Genomic DNA, 19,664 nt, shown 5'->3' on the forward strand with positions numbered 1-19,664 from the left:
TTCTGAGGAAACAGGATTTGTATTCCCAAAGAAATGCACAAAAGACACTAGGTCTAGACCAATGTTAGAGAGCTTGGCTGTGCGCACTGGGTTAAATGGGTAGGGTACCTGGTCCCAGAGGAACGCTCAAAGAATTGGCTGAGGTCAGCCTTGAGGAAGAGCATCATGGAGCTGCCACACTGGTAATGTCAGGGAAAGGGCAGCCCTAAACAAACTGCAGCAAGGCAAAGGGGGAGCGGGGGAGGAGTGTGAGACCAGGGCAAGGAGGTGATAACTGTGGGGTGCTTGTCTCCCACACTGACCTCTTATCAGCCTGCGCCTGTCTTCCCTTTGTGAGAAGTGTGATAGCTTTCCACCTATCACCATGGTGCTTCTTACTCGGACTGAGGGGGCCGGGAGGGGTCTATCTGGAGGCTTTGGGTGGGGATAGAGGTAAAACAAGCTGTCTGAGGCTGACACTGGAAGATTCAGGGAGTCAAAACTGGCCTACTCCCACCCCCAAGTAGGTCAGCCCCCCACCCGCCTAAGCCCAGTCCCTTGTAAGGGAGGAAGGCCACCTCTGGGAGGGTTGAGAGAGCAGTCAGGCTATGGAGGGAGGTTCCGGAAGGAAAGAGAATAAGAGAAAATGAAAACACCAGGATGCATTCACCACTGTGGCGGGACACTTGAGTATAATCTAGGTTTGTAACTAATTTTCTTTTTCTTCATATTCTCTCTCTTCCCTTCTGTTTCAGAATGTCTCTGGCGTCTCAATCAGTCCCTGAGTCCTGCCTTTCAAATTATGATGCTCCAGTCAGTCGCTAAACCTGGTGGTTGCTAAGAGACCAGAGGAGGGAGATTTTAGAGGCTTTGTCAAGGCACCCACCCAGGAAAATTCTCAAAGTCTTCTGCACCTTCCTGCCTAGAAGGCTCTAAACACCTCCACTCAGCTCTGGCATCCTCCTGTCTGTCCCTAAGCCTAGAGAGTCCCGCAGAAACACGTTAGGACAGACGACAGGTAGATCCCGTCTTTGAAAGCATGGCAAGATGGTAATGAATTCAGACAGATGTAACTCTTCAAGTCTCCCCCTCCCTGGGCATGAGGTGGTTTGCAGGGAGGAACTCCCTGAGTGAGTGGTTTTTCCAAGTAGAGAGAGAACTTGTTGGCAGCAGAGAGATTTGTTCATTGCTCTTCCAATCATAACCTAAGCTTTGTTGAACAGGGGTTGAGGAAAACTCCAAATTTACAAGCAAACAGGTAGAGTATCTGTGGCCTATGTGGGGAGCTTGCTGTGTGGGATATCAGAAGAGAAGGGGAAGGAAAGATTTGTGTAGAAAAGAAAGATTTTTTTTCAGGAGCGAGAGTTTAAAAGGGAAATTGGAGGACTTCTCAACAAAAGATAGATCAGATAAGGGGTTCTCTCCTTAAGTTGCATCATCCTTCACAACTTCTTTTTTCTTTCCTCTATATGCCCTACACAGAAACATAACAGGAGAGGCAAGGTAGAAAACACCGGGTAAGGAGTCCCCTTATGTATCCTGGCGAGAGATGGGCATAAGGTTAGAAGGCTGTTCATACACACAGTTTTATGTGGTACAGCAATGACATGTTTCACTGCATGCCACATGGATATAGGTCCTAACAGACAGAAACACACACACACACACACACACACACACAGAGAGAGAGAGAGAGAGAGAATGAACAAGCAACAGAGAAAGAGATCAGAGTCATGCTGAGGAATAAACCTACAAGAGACAACTCTTAGGAAATAGATTAAATGATCTCAGTATTACCCTAGACTAAGAAATTCCCCCAAGCATGCTTCTCCCAGCGTCTTCACCATGATCCTGATCTCTAAACACAGCCAAGGAGGACAAAGAAGGGCAGGGCTGAAGGTCAGGCAGGGTATGGGTCTGTTCCTTTGGGTGTTTTACTCTTCCATTTCCTAGTCTTTCCTATTTGCTCTCTGCAACAGCTTCCCTGTTTTAATTTACCTGTTAAACTGTGTCTTCTAGTGTTTTGGGCTTAGCTTCTTCCCTGGTTTCTCCTCTTCCCCCACAAGAAGGCAGCAGTCTCACACCCTGAGAAGACATCTGTATGCCCTGGAGATGTTTATACGCCATTCACTTTCTCCCAGGTTAGCCACAGAAACAACTGCTGGCAGGAAAAGTCGGGGGCATGCAATTGCCTTCCCTTTTCCATTCAATTCCTCCCTCCCCTCTTCATCCTCAGACAAAATGAGAAACCACCTGCTTCATAAAAGCAGTGTATACTTTAATTCAGGTTGACAGCTGGGATGAAAGCTAGGATTTTACGCCCGTGGTGTCCCCATGAGAAGATGGTCTCACAAGGAGGGCCGGAGAGGGCAAGGAAGTATGGGTGGTCTGGTGGAAGAGCAGGGCCAGGAGCATGGGCGCAGCCACGCAATGCACCATGGCCAGGGCTTCTGCCAGGTGCAGCGTTATATCCAGACTCTGCTGGGCTGGGCATGTTGGCAAAAGCAAGACTTTGGAACTCACTAAGGTATCAAATACCAGAACCACTCCATGTGGCAACCAGAAAATGTACCAGACCCAAAGGATACTAACCCAAGGGGCTGGTCCCATGCCCAGTGCCTTTATCAGCCCCTTGGCTACCAAAATCCCCACTGGCAACAGGGTGAAGATGGTAAAACAGATTGCAGCATGCGTGGACTTCAAAGCCCCCAGACCTCTGCTGGATGCCAGGGTGCAGAGGCCATTGTGAGTGTCCGTGGCAAAGGTGATTGGCAATCCTAATAGGGCAGCCACTCCCCAAAGTCCCACTGTGAGCCTCAAAGTGAGGCTTGGGATCTGGCCTGCACCTAGTTTGGGTTTCATGCAGGAATAGCACCCTATTATCAGAGCCTGGGCAAATGCTGAGCTATACCAGACCCAGTAGCCTAGGCCACACAGGGCACTATTATGGGCATTGCTTAACCCTGGTGCCAGGATTGGCACCGCAGTGCTGAAGAGGGCACTGCCTACTGCCAACTGTGCCAGGATGGGCCAGCCAGGGCAGATCTGCCAGTGAAAGAGAGGCCTGAGAAGTGCGAAGAGGACAGCTCCACTGGCCAGCACACCTAGGACACTGGTGAGAATGAAGAAGGGCAGTGAGGACTCGTCCAGCAGGTGACAGGAGTGGCAGGGGGCGGCCAAGTCCATGCTGTAGTCATCGGGGAATTCATAAGAACCATTATCTTCGTACGAAAAATTCCCATTGTAATCACTCAGAAAAAACTGACTTCTGTTCTTGTCAAGTGAGAAGGAGGGCTCCACCTGCAGGCACACCCAAAGAGGATGTCATGGCATTTCGTACCTCACCAAAGGGCCTGGGGCTGAGGACAGGGGTGGGGGTGGGGGAAGCAGAACAGAAGGCCGGCTGGGAGAACAAGGTTGCTGTCTGCAGGAGGTGGATGCAGAGGGGATGGTGGAAAGCCGGGAGCCAGTGAAGCCTTGTGTGGCCAGAATCACGGGAAAGATGGGGCAGGGCTGTGTGGAAGCCTGCATGAGCAGAAAGGCAGAAAGAGAGGAAGGAGGGACCTGCAAGGAACTGGCTGGATGAGGAGCAGAGGAGGGGGGGAAATGGGGACAGGAAAGAAGGGGGAAAAGATCTTTGAAACAGCAAAGCAAGGCAGTGATAAGAAATAAGGGAAGAGGTACATTTTCCAAAGGAGTAAATGGATAGGAAAATTGGGCAAAGAGGTAAGGGTTGTGGGGCATGGGCCCCCACACTCACCCGGTGCAGACAGTTCCCCATGGCACCGTGGGTTCAGAGCGGACAGAGAAGAGGGCTGAGATGCTCTGTTAGCAGCTGTGGTTCCAAGATAAGTGCCAAGGGCTAATGAAGGCCCAGAAGATTCTGGGCAGGGTCAGGGGAGAGTACATTCAGGAAGTGATACCTCACGCCTACTGCTTGCCTAAACCTTGGGAAGACATGGGGCACTGGCCGGGGGGCTTCCTGTTTTGAAGCTGGATTTGGCTGATCAGGATGGTCTCAGGAAAAGAACAAGGCGAGGACCACAAAGAGGGAATTTTCCCGAAGGTGGCGACGAAGAAATCAAGCCTCTTTCCAGCAAGTGGGGATTCTTCAAGCTCAAGGAAGGAAGAGGGGCCAGGGGTGAGTTGTGAGGCAGAGATAAGAGAGGTGCTGGGAAATTGGGGTGAACAGGAAGCTGATGAGTCTCACTGTTCTCCATCCCCTTGACTCAGGTCCAAGGAAAGAGTTAACCTGAGGGGTGAGTGTATCAGCGAGGGCAATCTGCCTGTAGTCCAGTGGGTAAAACGTATTTATCTACGTGCATGTGTTGAGTATCTGTGTACCCACATCTGAGTGCTGGGTGCCAGGCGGTTCTTGGGCGCGTGCATTGTTATCTAGAGGTACTGGTGTTTCAGTGTGAGAGGGAGGGAGGGTTATGGGGGGCGGGGCTGCCCAGGCTGCATAATAATGCTACTTCTGAGAGCACCTGGGCAGATGACTTCTCACCTACTGACTCAGCGAATGCATCTCCCACGCCAGGCAGAACACACACAGTATAGCAGTAACATAGGCTCTGAGAGACAATGGCATACTTTAAAAATGGGACCCCTGCCCTTGGGATACTCACTGTTCATATTTCTGTGGGGGAGCACAAAGGTTCTGGGAGTGCTTCATTGCCCTATGTCTTAGTAATAAGTCAGGTTTCCTGTGAGGCAGAGAGGTCATACAGCTGTCACTTTTCTGGCCAACAGAAGCAAAGGACACCTGTCTAGCAGCTGGGGTCTCATAAGCCAAAGGCCTCTTCACTTTGGTGGTCGCCCCACCACCACCACCACCACCCAGTTCCTCTGCCAATATCTCCTCTGTTTTTTCCCCACTACCACTCCTGGTAGTTTATTTCCTAAGTCGGAGAGCTGTAACCTGGACTCAAGGGAGGAGTGAGACTGGGTGTCTAAGTGACAACAATGAGATATAAAGTAGGATAGAAGACATTTTCATTTGTTCAAGAAAACATGGAGCGTTTCACCCCCAATTCTTTTAAGGAGCTTCGTTCTCATTTGAATAGTAGTGCCTGGGATGAAGCGAGCTCACACCAAGGGGAACAAAAAGGAGGTGCCTGGTAAAAAAAAAATCCTTGCCCTTTCTCTCCTAGGACACAGCTCAAGTTTCAGAACTCACACATAGGAGGCTAGCAAGTGAGTTTGCCCAAGGTCTGCCGACACTGTCCTTCCTAGATGGTGTTTGTGGTATTTCCCTCTCATCTGTGCTCGGACAACATTGCTGGACAGAAAACAGAGGGTAGCGGGAGAGCTACGGCATGCCCTAAATGCTCTCTGAAAAGCGAGGGACACAAATACCTTCGGCCCTGCTTTTTCTGCACAGATGCTCTTGGGAAAGAAGCGTGCCAAGAACCTTGTACTCCTTGTGTGCTTAAGTCCTGGGATACTAGCCCAGCCCTTGGGCACACGCAGCCCCGCAGCGAGAGCAGCAGAAAGGAGTCAGCCGGACCACACGGATAATCCAGATATATTGAGGGCGGTCCCTCTGAGATTAGCACAGGAGAGTTAGAAAGATTATAAAGATACACGATCCCCTCCCTGCTCCCTTCCCCGCCCCCACCCACAGACAGACACACACAGCACAAAAGCCCCTCTCCCTCCCCCCCCCCCATACAAATATGGCTTCTGTGTAATATGGACAGAGTGGTTCAGCTCGAAGAGGAAAAGTCATTTTCCCAAAAGCGGGTGCTGGGAGACAAGGAGCCCACCAGGCCTGGGGCCCAAGGCTTCCTTGTTGCTCTAAGAGGAGGAGGAGGCCCTGGCTTAGGTGAGGGGTTGCCTGTGGTGCCCAGGACCCTAACCAGGGGCTGGAAGATTCACAAAGGTATTACCTGAACTGAAGGAGCGGGTACGACTGCTGGACTGCAGCTGCCCCATTTTACACACCTGTTGTCAGAAGGGGGATGATATGCCGGAGGAGGGTGAGGGTGACGCCAAGAGCATCCGGGGCTGAGGGACAGGCCAGCCAGAATGGAAATGGGAAGCAACCTTAACTCCATGGCAACCAGCTTGGCCGTACAAAGGAAGACAAGAAAACCAAAAGCAAGGGTGGTGCCCAGCCCTCAACTCACTGGGTACAGATTATGGGGATCCAGGGTCAGTGCCAGGGAGAGGCCTGAGGAGTGCATAGCAAAGGCTGTGGCCCTGACTCCATGGCTCTGAGATGGGAAGTCCAGGGAGGGGCTGAATGTGCGGTGCTTCGGGGAGGGATGAAATGCATAGCGGGGCAAAAATCATGTCCTGGGACTCCTTTCTCCAAGATGGGCATTGAGGGTGGAATGGAAAAGACCCGGATGAAGCAACAACCCCCGTGAGGTACAAATCTTGACTAGGAATTTTCTGCTCCCAAGCCCTTGTCACATGCCTGATGGCCCATCCAACCACCCAGGACCCCTGACCCTTGGCCCTTTTTCCTCAAGTCCTTTGCTCCTCACACGCACAAACACACATGCACACACACGCATATCCGAGCACACTTACACACATGTACAGAATTCACATTATCCCCTTAGTTTGGGCAGGAAACAGCTCAGTGTGGTGAAGCTCCTTTAGTATTTTTGTTGTTCCGTCTGCCTGGCTGCTGAGGGCGGAGGGGCTGCGGGCTGGTCTAGGGAGAGGGAGGGGCACAGGGTGACAGAGGTGGAGGGGCAGTTGCTGAGCAATGCCATGATAGCAGTGGTTGCCGTGCAACAGTCCAAGGTCTTGGGTAAAAGTGAAGGGCCCCCTCCACACTGGGGGGGGGGGCAAGCAGACGCAGTTCAGGCCTCAGAGCAGTGGCCTCTCCCACAGCTGAGGGAGCTAGGAGAGGGAGCTGAGCTCATATGTCCCCCAAGGGCAGTTTCTTTTCAAAGAGCCTAGCTTCGTTCATTGTGGAGATGTGATGACAGATACGGCCATCTTCACCATCCTTCTTTGCCAAGTCAACCCTTCCTAGGAGGGGTACGCGTCCTCTCCACGTTGAAGCCCTGGTCCCTGTGTGGCTGTATACACTCTTCAGATCATATCTCTTTGGGGGCCCTCCTCTCCCTCCATCTCACCCCCTTCCCATGCTGATGGAAGAGGGGTGTTAGTGTGACTCTTGTCTCCCTGGCCGTAGCTTGTGGCATGTGGCTGACAGGGGACAGGCCACCTCTAGCTGGCTTCCAGGAGATGTGTGGGAAGCTTCCCTGCCAGGTCTGCTCCACACCCACTTCTTCCCCATCCACCTTCCTTCTCCTCCTAACATTCCAGATTTATTTGCTCTCCTCACCCCAGGGCTTCTGCCTCTCTAGCCTGGAGACGGTTTTGATTTGGGATTGTTACAAAAATAATAATAACCCAAACGCAGAGAAGCCACGGAAAGGGCTGAGGGTGACCCTCCCCTCCCCCCCGCCCTCCTCCCTCCCCATTCCAAACCGAGTACAAAACCGCACCCAAAGCAGACATTCTGTACAGGGGGCTGGGTGGGCTGGGGAGCAAGCGGGAGGGGCGGCCCTGGGGTCGCTCTGTACAAGTCCAGGTTGGTGGCAGCCCCAGCAGTCCCCATGGGGCCCCTGGGGGAGCACAGGATGAGGGCCAGTGCCCTCAGATGAAATACTCCTTCTTGTCATCCCCGCCTGACTGCCCGCCTTCTGCGTTGATGATAGCCGTGTCAGCATCCGGGGCATCGTCGGAGCCCTTCGCCTCATGTGTCAGGTAGGTTCCTGTGTGGAGACAGAGGCTCCTCTGTTCACCAGCAGTTTCCCTGCCTCTGGGGTCCAGCCGGCCCCCACTTCCCTGACCACCCACTCACACCTTGCATATGTAATCTTTTTTCTTGCCTAAAGCTTTCTTCCACTCTCCTATACTTAATTTGCATTTTGCTGCCAACATCCCTCACCTGACCACACCCCTATGAATAATGACTCCTACCCTTAACTAGAATCTCATCTATAATACAGGCGAATGGAAAAAAAGAGGTGTGTGTGTGCGTGCGTGTGAATGTGTGTGTGTGTGTGCACATGCGCACAATGCAGTTGCTCACCTATGACTGTCCTAGGCAGCTGGGCTGCTGGCTGGAAGTAATAACAGAGCAGGATGGAAAGTAAAGCAAAACAAAGCCAATGGGAGGGAAAAGAGGTGAGGATAAGGAGCAAGGAGGTGTAGAAAATTAAAAAAAAAAAAGAGACTAAACAGATGGAAAGGAAGACAGGGGAGGGAGGAAAGGGATGGAGACGGGTTTGGGAGCTTTCAGTCTCTTGAGGCTAAGAGGCAGTGCTGTGCAGAGCGGCTGGCTGAGTGGGCAGGTTTGAGTTTACTTGGATGGTCACCAAGTGATCAGGCTTTACTGTGGGGTTGCTGGCACTCAGTGATCACAGGATTGGTGCCATTTGGGATTGACTGTGTTCTGTTTTCTTTCTCAAACACCCCAAGCAGCTGAATGAGTCTCTGTAGTCCTCCCGACGCCCTTCTCTTGGTTTGCCCTTGACTCATCCCCCCTCCCCCCTCCGTGCCCCCAAGGCCCTACCCCCCCCCCATGCTGCTGACCTTTGTGCCGGATCAGGTAGTGGCCAAGGAAGATGAGCAGGATGAGCAGGAGGAAGACGATGAAAGCTACGATCCCACCGATGATGGCGTGATAGGTGCTGGAGGATGAGGGCACTGGACTGGGGTCTGCGGGGAGGACACACAAAGAGTCACAGCCCGGCCAGGTCCATGTTTCACACGCTCAGGTGGCCCTGGGTGGCCACCAGGCAGAGAAGAGGAATTAACATCAGGAGCGCACAGTAGCAAGCAGCGGAGGACCCACGCTGGAGTCTATGCTCACGCGCATCTCACCGTGCCGGGAGCGTGGGGATTGTCAAAGCATTTCGATGGGTTCCCGAGGAATGAATCTGCTCATATTCAGCCATCTTAGCTGATTTCCTGGCATCAAAGCTTGACCTTGATCAGAAATCATTAGTTTAATGCCTGTTACTAATCTCAAAATCTTCCCTCTTTTCTTCCTTTCTTCCCTCCCCATTCCTTCCTCTCTCTTTTATCAGCGTTCCTTTCCTATCTCCCATGACCTCCCATCCTCCAGTCTGCTTGATATTCTAAGCTGACTCCTCTAGGAGGCTTCTTTGCCTATTTACCCATTGCCCTGAAATCAGATAGGAAGGGAACCATGAAAAGCTGATAGAGCCCCAAATTAAGCAACTGGGTAGCACCTCTCAAGAAATGCTAGGCTTTGACACTTGTGTAAACCCCTTACACTTCCCTCCGAGCAAAGCTCTGGCATGGGATGCTAGTTAATACTGTAGTTGGTAGTATAATATAATGCTCTAGAATAAACCCAAGACGTCAGCCCGCCACTCCAACATGTGGCACGTCAGCCTCGGTGTAGTGTGGTGTCTCTGGCCCAGATACCTTCTCAAGCTTTATCGCATGACTTCCCCCGTTCCAAGTTATTCTTTAGCCCCTCAGCCTACACTCAGCTGAACATTTCTGGTCTTTTCTTCAGTGTTCCTTCTTGGCAGGGAAGGTAACTGATGCAATGAAATCCTAGTCCTCTGGCCTGTCCCAACATGGAGGCCTGACATTTCATCGATGCTTTTAAGTCATCCAAAAGTGTGTGCACTTGAGAATTAGTCTTCCACAGTGGCAGGGGAACTTCCTCACAGCACAGTCTGGACCAGGTGTTGTAAGACATAGCCAGGGACCCAAATATCCAAAGCCAGGCTCGCCAGCTTAATTCTAACATATCTAAAATTGCATCCGTCATAGATATGAGGGAGCACTACTGGCTTTCCCTGGACTCAGCTTGAATCTTGATGCCTCATTGACTCCTGTCTGATTTTTTTCTTCCCTACCTTATGTTTTCTCAGGCTTGACTGGGCCAGCTTTTCAGCCTTGCCTGTCTATGCCTTATTTGAAAAGAAAACATTTGTGCTTGGTTTTATTTATTTATTTTTTTAGTTCTGCTTTGGAGGGAGGAGGCCCAGGTGCTCCTTGATGTGATGGACTGAATGTGACGTCTTAACTTGGAGGAAGCTGAATGAGTTTACTCACTGTCATCCTCCCAGGGAATATATGAGACAATGGTCTACTCTGAAAATTAACCTTGGGTAATTATTCCAGAAGCCATTAAAATAAAGCTTCTTTGGAAAAAATCACAGTCTTCCACTGCCAAAATTACTCATGGGGCCATCAATTACAAACCCCTATCTCTAGGTAAAATAAGTACATTTCATTTTATTCCTGTCAGGTTTTCTCTCTCAGAAGAGAATGTAGTAACTCTTTCTGCCACTTGGCGGCAGCATTAGCAGCAGGCAGAGTCAACCCATTCCACACTGCTTGGATTTTTAACACAGGGCCGAGGAATCACCAAGATAAAAACTGCAGGGCAACAGAACTTCCTCTCAGTTCCAATCGCCCTAAGAGTTATCTGGAGTGATCTCAGGACAGATCCCAGATCTCGCTGCTTTGTCACTGCTCCTGACCTCTTTCCATAGCTCTGTTGTTATGCTCAGAAGGTGTCACGCACTGGGGTCCCTCCTGGAGTCGGATCACCAATGCAGACATTTTGGTCCCAAGAACTGAGCCCTCTTTTCCTTGGGCTCCTAGCTGTTATTCACACCCCTCCCTGCTTCAATGGAAGTTTCAAGCACCGGACGCCCATGAAGTTCCTGCAGCAATGTACTTGCCCTACTCTGTGGAAAGGTTCGAAGGCTTTCTGGTAGGACCATAATACCACTGAGGTCTTCAATAAAAAAATAAAAACAATCAGGCTCAGGAAATGGTTCAGTGCCTAAAGTACTGGCCAGGAAAGTGTGAGAGCTAAAGTTCAGATCCCCAGAAGCCACGTGAATCCAAATAAGTGTGACAGCCACTTATAACCCCAGCACACAGGAGGTGGAGACCGGGAAATCCCCAGGGCAAGTGAGCTGGCTAGACCAGCTGAAATGATGGGTGCTGGTCTCAAGCGAGAGACTGCTCAGTCACAACATACACATACATACACAAACACATACACACGCATGCCTTGTACGCACCACACACACACTCACACACACAGATCCCCTGCGAGCTCTCCATAAGTGCCTCTGTACCAGCCTGCCACTTCTTCTGAAACTGGGTTTGGTGATCCAAGTTTTGAGAATTTCAGAGAAGTAACCCCTACCTCCTCAGCATCAGAGAAGAGCTTCCCGGCTGTGTCTCAACCCAGTGAGTGCCTGCTTCCTTTCTGCTTGGATCTAGCATGATGCGTCAAGGGTGTTTAAAGAAAGCTACTGAATGCAAAAGCATGCGCCCCGTATGTAGTCCCCGGAAAAGGAACTAAAGGCAGCCCTTCGGCAAGGGACACAGAGGCGCTTAGGAGGCTTTGGGGCCTCTAAGTGCAGACTGTTCTGTCAGGTGACCACAGGGGACAGAAGACAGTGACCGAGGAGCCCCTCTCCACAGACAAAGGCAGTGAGAGTCCATCCTTCCACTGATTTTCCATGAGCACACATCCCCAAATGGGCCTAAGGCCTAAGTGCACTGCCCCCCCCCACAATGGTGGGCATTTTCTATTTACTTCCGGTTAGGGCGGGGACATGTTGACAAAAGGAGGTCTCCTGGGAGGCTCACCATTGACATTGAGGGTGAAATAGGCTGTGTAGCTTCCCATGTTGCTGATGGCTGTGCAGCCATAAGTGCCACTGTCACTTTTGTTGAGGAAGGGGAAGATGAGAGCGCTCTCCTGGGTCATCTTCAGGGGTGGCTCGCTGCCCTCCTTCACCCACAGGTACTGCTGGGGGCTGTTGAATTAGAAAGGTCAGAAGTGTTCAGGAAAGACTAGGCCAGGAAGCTAGAGGGAGAAAACAAACAAACAAACAAACAAACAAAAAAAAAAAAAAACTGACTGGGAGCAGGGAAGTCAAAAACAATGACAGGCTGAAGGGACTGCATGGACCAGAGCCTCTGAGCTGCTAGGCGGAATGGTAGGGGAAGGGTCTTGGATTCATTCTGGAAGAAGGTAGAGATTTCCTACTTTGTATCTTACTGTCGCTGTGTCCCCACACTTCTTAGGCTACTTTGCAGTGGAAATAAAGGATGGGTATCGTGGGCAGATTTGGGGGTGGGGGTGGGAGGCTCAGCTCAGCCAGCAGCGGGGGGAGGGGATGAAGGTGGACAGCAAGGGAGATCATCGGGAGAGAGCCAGCAGGTGGTTCCTCTTACACTGGATTTCCACGGCCTTCACAGTGGAGCAACAGCTTCTGGCCCTCCCGAGGGTGGGAAGGCTCTGGCCTGATCAACGCGGTGGGTGTGTCTGTGGAGAAGGACACGGTGGGTGTCAGAACCCAAATCCCCACACCGTCGACGAGAGTCCTCAGACCTTGAAATCACTCACCCGCATACTACGGACTCTATACTGAAAAGTCTCAGAGCTCAAGAGGCTGTGTACACAGGCCTTCCTCCTCCTTGCTGTGTGTGAACCCAGATGACAGCTACCACTGACTGTGTGAGCTAACTGTTGCACTGAAACCTCCTAGTGACAGGATTCTAGAAGGCTGTCCTTGGTGGGGTGCACAGGATGTCTTAGCCAAGCTGAGAAGGCTATGCGGTCAATTCATGCCTAGTGAATCACCTGGCCCATGGACAGAAACTTGGACATATCTTTTAAATGCACAAAGACAGTGAACTTGATGCTGACTGAGTTTACAACCTCTCATTTCTGTCTACTCTGCGAGGGAGTTTAGAACCAAAAGCAACGCTTGAACACAAACATTGCTTTGAATGGCCAGTGCAAACATGAAATGAAGGCTTTGACACAGCAAAAGGTGGGGGGGGTCATATTTTGGCTGCAAGAGAGGCTCGAAATAATATAGATGGGCTCTGTGAAGGAATAATGGCAGCTGCCATTGACGCCAAAGGCCTGCTTAGTAGGCTGAGTCCAGATGGTGGTTTAGAACAATGCCACCAGATGCTGGTTTGGAACCGCAGATAAAGAGGCTGTGCTTCCCCCAAGGACAGAGCCAACCTTAACAACGAAGTTAATGAACATGCTCCAGTCAAGTCACACAGGACAAAGAGAACCAGGCCAGGTGAGGGCATGGGTATTCCAGGGTTCCACAGCCATAGAAACCTCTAGCATGGCAACTGGAGCGTGGCACTTATTGACTGACTGCTGATCATGGCTGGACCGCACGGACTGTGGAGAGTGATAGTCAGGTGTGTGTGGTATCTGACAGAGGATTCTTTGGGGGATATAACAGGAAATGGGGTCTTATTTCACTCTGGCCAGAGACCAGGACTTAGGGAAATTGCCCGTGGCCCAGGCGCTTACACTCACAACTCGTAATTACAGAGATACCTTACAGAAACATAGAATTCTGAAGTTTACAGAGTCCACTCATTTAGATTATTCCATCTATCCTCAGGAGAGTCCAGTGAAGTGAGCCAGAGTAACAGAGAGATTAAATGGTTTGGTCAAGGAGATCTAGATAGCAAACGTCAACACTGAAGTGAGAATGCAGGTTACTTTGCCTGCAAATCAACTGTCTGCCATCCAAAGTTACCTCTTGTTCACATCTGAGTAACAGGTCTAACCACTGATCAAATAGGAAAGTTATCAGCCTGGGGTTTCCATAAGAAAATTAAGGGATTTATTTTTGAAAACTGCCCAACCTTTTGGTAAATTGGGACAAGCAATGCATTGCTTTTCTACCTCTTTATCCCCTGGTTCTGTGCTTCAGCCATTCTTTTCCCATGATTCCCCCACTCATGAAATTTAGCTTTGAAAATGTCATCTGAAGAGAAATTTCCAAGTGTTCAAGTTTCCTCAGAAGATTCCTGTCCATATGAAAGGCAGATTCCACAGGGAATTGAGGTGCTTAGAAAAATGTTGGGAGCTGTAGTAGTGAACCATTTCACATGGTGATCTCAAGAAAATCTATGGAGCTAAGGCAACAGAGGAGTAGGGGAAAGATCTGGGGATATGTAACAATGCCAGAGAGACTGTTTTCCTTGAAACACCTTGATGTCATAGCATGTTGGAACAAGAACCTTGGTCATGGCCATGTTCACTTCTCTCATTTCCCAAATAAATAATCTAGTTTAGTGGGGTAAAACTACTTTCACATCACATAGTCAGTAAGTGGTAAAGTACAGATTAGAAACTAATCTGGTGGTGCATGCCTTTAATCCCAACACTCGGGGTAAGGCAGAAGTAGGAGGATCACTGTGAGTTCAATGTCAGTCTGGAGACTACAGAGTGAATTCCAGGTCAACCTGGGCTAAAGTGAGATCCTACCTCAAAAAAAAAAAAAATTAAAAAACAAAAACAAAAACAAAAAAAACATAACTCTATATCCAGCTCTATCCTGGGACTCTGATTTGCAAAAATTACCACCATAATTTGAATTGGTCTAGAAGGGGTTGGCAAACTTATCCATTGGGCCAAATCCTGGCTATATACCTTTGTAAATAATGATCCCAACTTATTTGTTTACATATTACCTATGGTTGCTCTCCTGCAGCACAAAGCTAAACCATTGAGAGAGACTACAGTTCCTCGTTTACAATAGTTAACACAGGGCCTTTCCCAAGGTGTTCCAAGTCTGAGGCCTGGCTGCCTCTCGTTTCACATTTGGCCTGTTTACTTATCTATGCACATGGCTTCACGTGTGGCACCCTGCACTGTTTTTTTTCCCCATTCTTCACCCCCACCTCACATCTGGTCCTTCTTAGCCCCACTCCCGTGACATACATAAGACTTCAATGCGCTGTGTGGTGGATCTGTCAGCTCCCTTGAGAGACTCGTGATTTACAGAGCACACGATGTTCGCTCCGTCATCGTCCCGGGTCACCTGGAATGACACTGAGCTGCTCACGGTGAATGTTTTCCCATTGGGATCTTCTTGTACTCGTGTCTGTTCTCCTGGAGTGCAGAAACAGATGGACGGACAACACACACACACACACACACACACACACACACACACACACACACACACACATACACCTAGTCAGTTCTAACACAGAGACGCTGTTGGAGCCCCACTGTTGGCACACATGATGAGTTTCAACTTGGACACACTTAGAAAATTGTGAAATGGCCATTAACATTTCTGTCACGCACTATACGTATCCACAAACACATCCCACCCCATTCTTTTCCAGGGGCACCCTCTCTTGCAACCCCGAAGCAGAAGCTACTCACCATGGAGCTCCTGTTCACCCTTCCTCCAGGTGAGCTGGGCGGCAGGCTTGCTCCCAGAAGACTGACAGTTGAGAGTAGCTGTCTCTTTTTCCCGCAGTGATGATTTATAACCAGTGATTATGGGCTTCTGTGGGATTCCTGCCATGGATAGGGGATGACCAGGATAGGAAGAAGAGGCACCGTGAGGTCACACATCAGCTGTCCCTATGGAGGAGTCCTTTATAGGGTTCCAGTATACCTGGGTTCTACTTCAGCTTAAAAAGACAGGTAGAAGAATACAGTTATGTTTCTCTTTAATTTCCTTCCTGAAGATAAGAAGGAAAGACCCAGAAGAGGAGGCCTAGTAATGTGGGGACAGAACATACCTGAGATATCATACCTGACTGGACAACCGAGAGAACAAACAGGTGACCATGCAGAGTTTGAGGTTCAGGAAAGTGATGAAGGATGTAGACAAGGAGCTAGAGAGGTTCACATGAAACCCTCGTGGATAGACTGCCTACAGATCTCCCGTTTCCCTATTATTTTTGGAGCTAAGTGGAATTAATGTGATCATGTTGTTGTAGAGAGCTTAAGGAAGCCAGAAGTTTGTCCCAGATCAAACTTAGGCACAGAAGAAATAATTAGAACCCAATTCTCTGTGTATTTTTGAGGGAGGCGGGAGGAACGGCTCCCCACAAATTTTGGAGGCTTTGCTAGGGTTATGAGTAGCTTCTGGTACCAAGTTACAAAGGCCTGTGTGCGAGGAACCATGCCGTGCGGCCGCTGGGGCCTGGGAGCCTCACCGAGCACGGTGACGAGGGACTTGGCCGTCCGCACGGGCATCGTGAAGATGGAGCAGGTGTACTCGCCCTCGTCCGCCAGCGCCACGTTGCTGATGCTGATGCTGAGCTCGTGGGGAGTGGAGCTGACCAGCTGAATCCGATTGTCTCGAAGGGCTAGGGAAATTGGAAGAACTTGAAGCCACGTTTCTACTGGTACCTTTTCTGTTTATCTTCTAGTATCTTTTGGGGAAAGGGGCCCAGTGTGGTGGCGTGAGGTGGAGGGCAAAACGTACTCCTTGAAATAGAATAGACATCAGGCTGCTCGGTGACATTTTAGGACGAGCGAACATAGTGGCCCTGATACTCTGGAGAGTAAGTTGGATCTTGAGCGCTGGCTTGTGAAAGGCCAAGGGTACCCTGGTACCCGATGCTGATAAAGGGCTCCTCTGGGGTAAAACTACTCCATCCAGCACCCTAGAGCCCAGGTCGGTGGTGTCGTTCTGAAGTTTCTCTGGGAACAGTTAAAGAGCCCATGGTTTGTTGCTTATCAAATAACATACCTCTGAGTTCCTTAGCCTCTGGGTTTAGGGACAGTTTTCCCTCAAGCTCATAGTTCCCAAGGAGAGAGGCAATTCATGGGACACTACCTCTCTTCTCCCCAAAGTAGAGTGTCTGCTGGGCAGGGTTAGACCACTGCAGGGATGAGTCCTCATGGTCTTTCACTTGGCACTTGAGCACCACGGTCCCGCCAGCCACCACGGTCTCATCAGACGTCCAGGGCTGGCTGTCTGCAGGGTGAGAGTCGAGTTAGTTTCCTGAGGAGCCCTGAGGTATATGCCCGTTGCTGGGCCAAACTCCGCCTCATCTAATTCAGACCATCCAAGGCTCTGATCTCTGTGTGCTCTTAAGGCTTAATGAAGGAAGGAACAGAGGTGGGGGTGGCAGTGGAGGGGAGACAGACTTCACCTTCCTTTTGCTTTGAATACACAGAAAACACCACTTGCTGAATGTTTGCTGAATGATCTGACAGGACCACAAAGACTGAGAGGAATACAGTCACCCAAGCCTGCACGTACTCCTCCACACGTGTGTCTTTTCACATGTGGTTCTACCACTCCTCTTTGAGAACGCACATACATATCTGTCATCCTGTGTTTTGCTTTCCTGCCACCACCTACTTTGAAGATAAAAAGCGGTGGTAGCAATTGTGAATAATAATCCCAAACTGAAATAGGGAAAAAGATAAACCATTTCTTGGGTTGTATTTTCATTCTGACAGAAACAGCAAAACAAAAGAAAAATTTTCAAAAAGAAACATTTTAATACACCTTCAAATTCTAACAATAGTTTCAATCCAATCAAGTGCTTAACATGAGTTCTTTCTATTGTTGTTATTTTAATTTTGGTTCATTGAGACAGACTTGCTATGCAGCCCTGGCTGGCCTTGACCTTGGGGTAATCTTCTCCGCTCATCCTCCTTGGTCCTGGCATTACAGGTTTACACCACATCAGGCTACATGTTCCTTTTAGTTTTAGTTCTTCCCACCTCCCAACACGCACACCCAAATTACCACTCTGATGTCATTTTAAAGAGAGAAGGATTAAAGTTTTCCCTTCAATGTGCTGAAAACTTGTTTTCTAACTCCTCTCTCCTTAGCGAAATGAAACAAAACACAACAAAACCAAAAATGACTCATAAGGTATCTTCTGGATAAACCAGTGGAATGGCAAATGTACCTTTTCCACAGGTCTGGCTGTGAGGCCCTCAGACTGACAGCTGCTCCCTGACAACCCAGCATTGTTCCAAGTTCCCCATGGCACGGATTTTGGTTGCCAGTATTGATTCCATCATCTTGAAACGGGCTATCAGTCACCCAGTTGCACTGACCCCTACGGAGCTCATCCAAAACAAACACCTTCTAGCTCTGATTCTGAAACATGCACAAAGTCTGCTTTGTGGCACCGAGTGAACCACCCAGCATTGTCCATGGCTCAAGCAGAATCCAGGAAACATACTTCCTATATCCCTTTACTGAGCACTAGAAAAACAATCAGATGCTCCCCTTGGCAAGGACGCTGCCCCTCTCTGTCTGCAAATTCCTTTTTGTCTTAGTCACCAGAACTCCATTTCGAAAAAGTGTACTCTGAGTGCTCCTAGCAGAGAGAAGGCCCTTAGGAGGGAAGGAAGGTGCGTGTGTCAGAAACGATGGCCAGCAAGCACACGCCACTCAGGGTGGCTGTTTATGACCTGGAGTATGAAGCCTGGTGGGTGGTTGTACTGTGTGGAACTGTGAGAGCAGAACTCAGGGAGGTCTGGAGGACCATGGAATCCAGTTCCTTCATTTTCCAGACCGAGACAGCAAGGCTGGGGAGGTGAACTGACACCTGAAGTCATTCGACTAATTCTCCTCAGGCCTGGTGCTCTGCTCTTCTCTCTCCAACCAGACAGGGCTGTTTCCATTGGAATGCTTTGCAAAGTCTAACCTGAGAATTGAAACCATGGTTTTGAAATTAATGTGCAGTAACTGAGCTGGTTGAGGAAATTTGGAAGTGATATTGTCTCAGTGAAAGGTTTGGGAAAACCCTCATTTGTCCAAGCCATGTACTGATCCCTAATAAATAATCCCTCTGCCCCATCTCCTGGTGAAGAATTCTTCCTTGACAGTGTCTTTCCAGGGCCTTTTTGTTCTGCGTAATCTATTCCTCTGGAAGCATCTTATTTTTGGAAGGAGGTGTAAGGTTACAGAGGTCTCTGTAGCACAGTGAGGGAAGGAGTAGGTGCAAGGGAATTTGGAGGCGCAGAACTAAGAACTAAATGTCAAATGGGAAGGAGGAAGCTGTGTGGGAATGAGTGGAGCGAGAGCATGGGGTGGAGGCACCATGAGTGAGTGGGGGATGATGTGAGGATGAGTGAGGGGTCTGAGGGAGGTCACGATGAAGAGCCTGGATTCTCACCTTGACTGGCCAGCATGTCAGGGCTGCTCCAGACTGTGGAGCTGAAGGCCTCGTCCAGTGGAGCCAGAGTTCCCAGCTCCAAATCCTGCTCCTGCCAGTAGCCTGGGGAGAGAATCTCCATCAAGGATGAGCCCTGCGTGTACTGCTACAGTTTGGGTCTACCCTTTCATTGTGGGGGTGCGAGAGTTAGGCCCCTATGGAAAGTAGGTTCACCAGGGTACCTAAGAGAAAGGGAGACATTAACTAGAGTCCTGAAAAAAGGAAGTGCTTTCTTCTCTGAAGGGGACAAATTTAAGAAGGATGTTCAGTTTTGTCTGTCAATCACATAGTGTTAGAGCCAAAGAGATCTTGGAGATCATCCAGTCTAGTTCTCCCTCTTCACAGATGAGGACAATGAAGCCTTCAGAAAGGCTGAAAGTAATTTGGTGGAGCTTGCTACAGAAAAAAAAGTTATTAAATAAATAAATGAATAAATAAATACCCAAGGATGTTTTCATTCCTTACCCAGTATTATTATTTTTTTTGCTATGCCATATTATTAAGTAACATAAATGCAGGTTTAATAGTTATTACAAAAAACTTTCACATTTAGTTCTCTTACTAAATCTACAAAAAGTGTATCATGACATGACTTGCCCAAGGGCCTACAAATAGAATAGAAAATAGAAACGAAATGCCTGCTTTCAAATTCCATATGGTTTCAAGGTGAGACCCTCATCACTGAAGAAAGAGTAAGGTTAGGGTGTTTCACACGTTCCCAGAAT

The 19,664-nt window shown here is 49.4% G+C and overlaps 2 protein-coding genes across 3 annotated transcripts in view; both read right to left on the bottom strand.

Annotated features, from left to right (window-relative positions):
• Positions 1-2,236: 2,236 nt before the first annotated feature.
• Positions 2,237-3,294, bottom strand: Ackr1 (atypical chemokine receptor 1 (Duffy blood group); the record flags this gene model as incomplete). The annotated part of the gene is made up of 1 exon (XM_004671158.2): positions 2,237-3,294. A coding segment is annotated over one exon (1,008 nt), but the record flags the coding sequence as incomplete, so codon positions are not given.
• Positions 3,295-7,453: 4,159 nt separating this feature from the next.
• The window catches only part of Cadm3 (cell adhesion molecule 3), a 29,781-nt gene continuing 17,570 nt past the window's right edge, over positions 7,454-19,664 (bottom strand). The window contains exons 2-10 of one of the 2 annotated variants that reach the window (XM_004671094.2): positions 18,901-19,002; positions 16,593-16,733; positions 15,967-16,119; positions 15,182-15,319; positions 14,729-14,899; positions 12,199-12,289; positions 11,608-11,777; positions 8,545-8,670; positions 7,454-7,721 (exon numbers count right to left, since the gene is read on the bottom strand). In XM_004671094.2, coding sequence (XP_004671151.1) covers positions 7,603-7,721; positions 8,545-8,670; positions 11,608-11,777; positions 12,199-12,289; positions 14,729-14,899; positions 15,182-15,319; positions 15,967-16,119; positions 16,593-16,733; positions 18,901-19,002 — 1,211 coding nt within the window. In that variant the 3' untranslated portion in view covers positions 7,454-7,602. The remainder of the gene's footprint in view (positions 7,722-8,544; positions 8,671-11,607; positions 11,778-12,198; positions 12,290-14,728; positions 14,900-15,181; positions 15,320-15,966; positions 16,120-16,592; positions 16,734-18,900; positions 19,003-19,664) is intronic. The other variant, XM_004671095.3, reaches the window with a different exon arrangement.

This window comes from Jaculus jaculus, chromosome 1 (assembly GCF_020740685.1).
Source record: "Jaculus jaculus isolate mJacJac1 chromosome 1, mJacJac1.mat.Y.cur, whole genome shotgun sequence".
Classification (NCBI taxonomy): Eukaryota; Metazoa; Chordata; class Mammalia; order Rodentia; family Dipodidae; genus Jaculus; species Jaculus jaculus.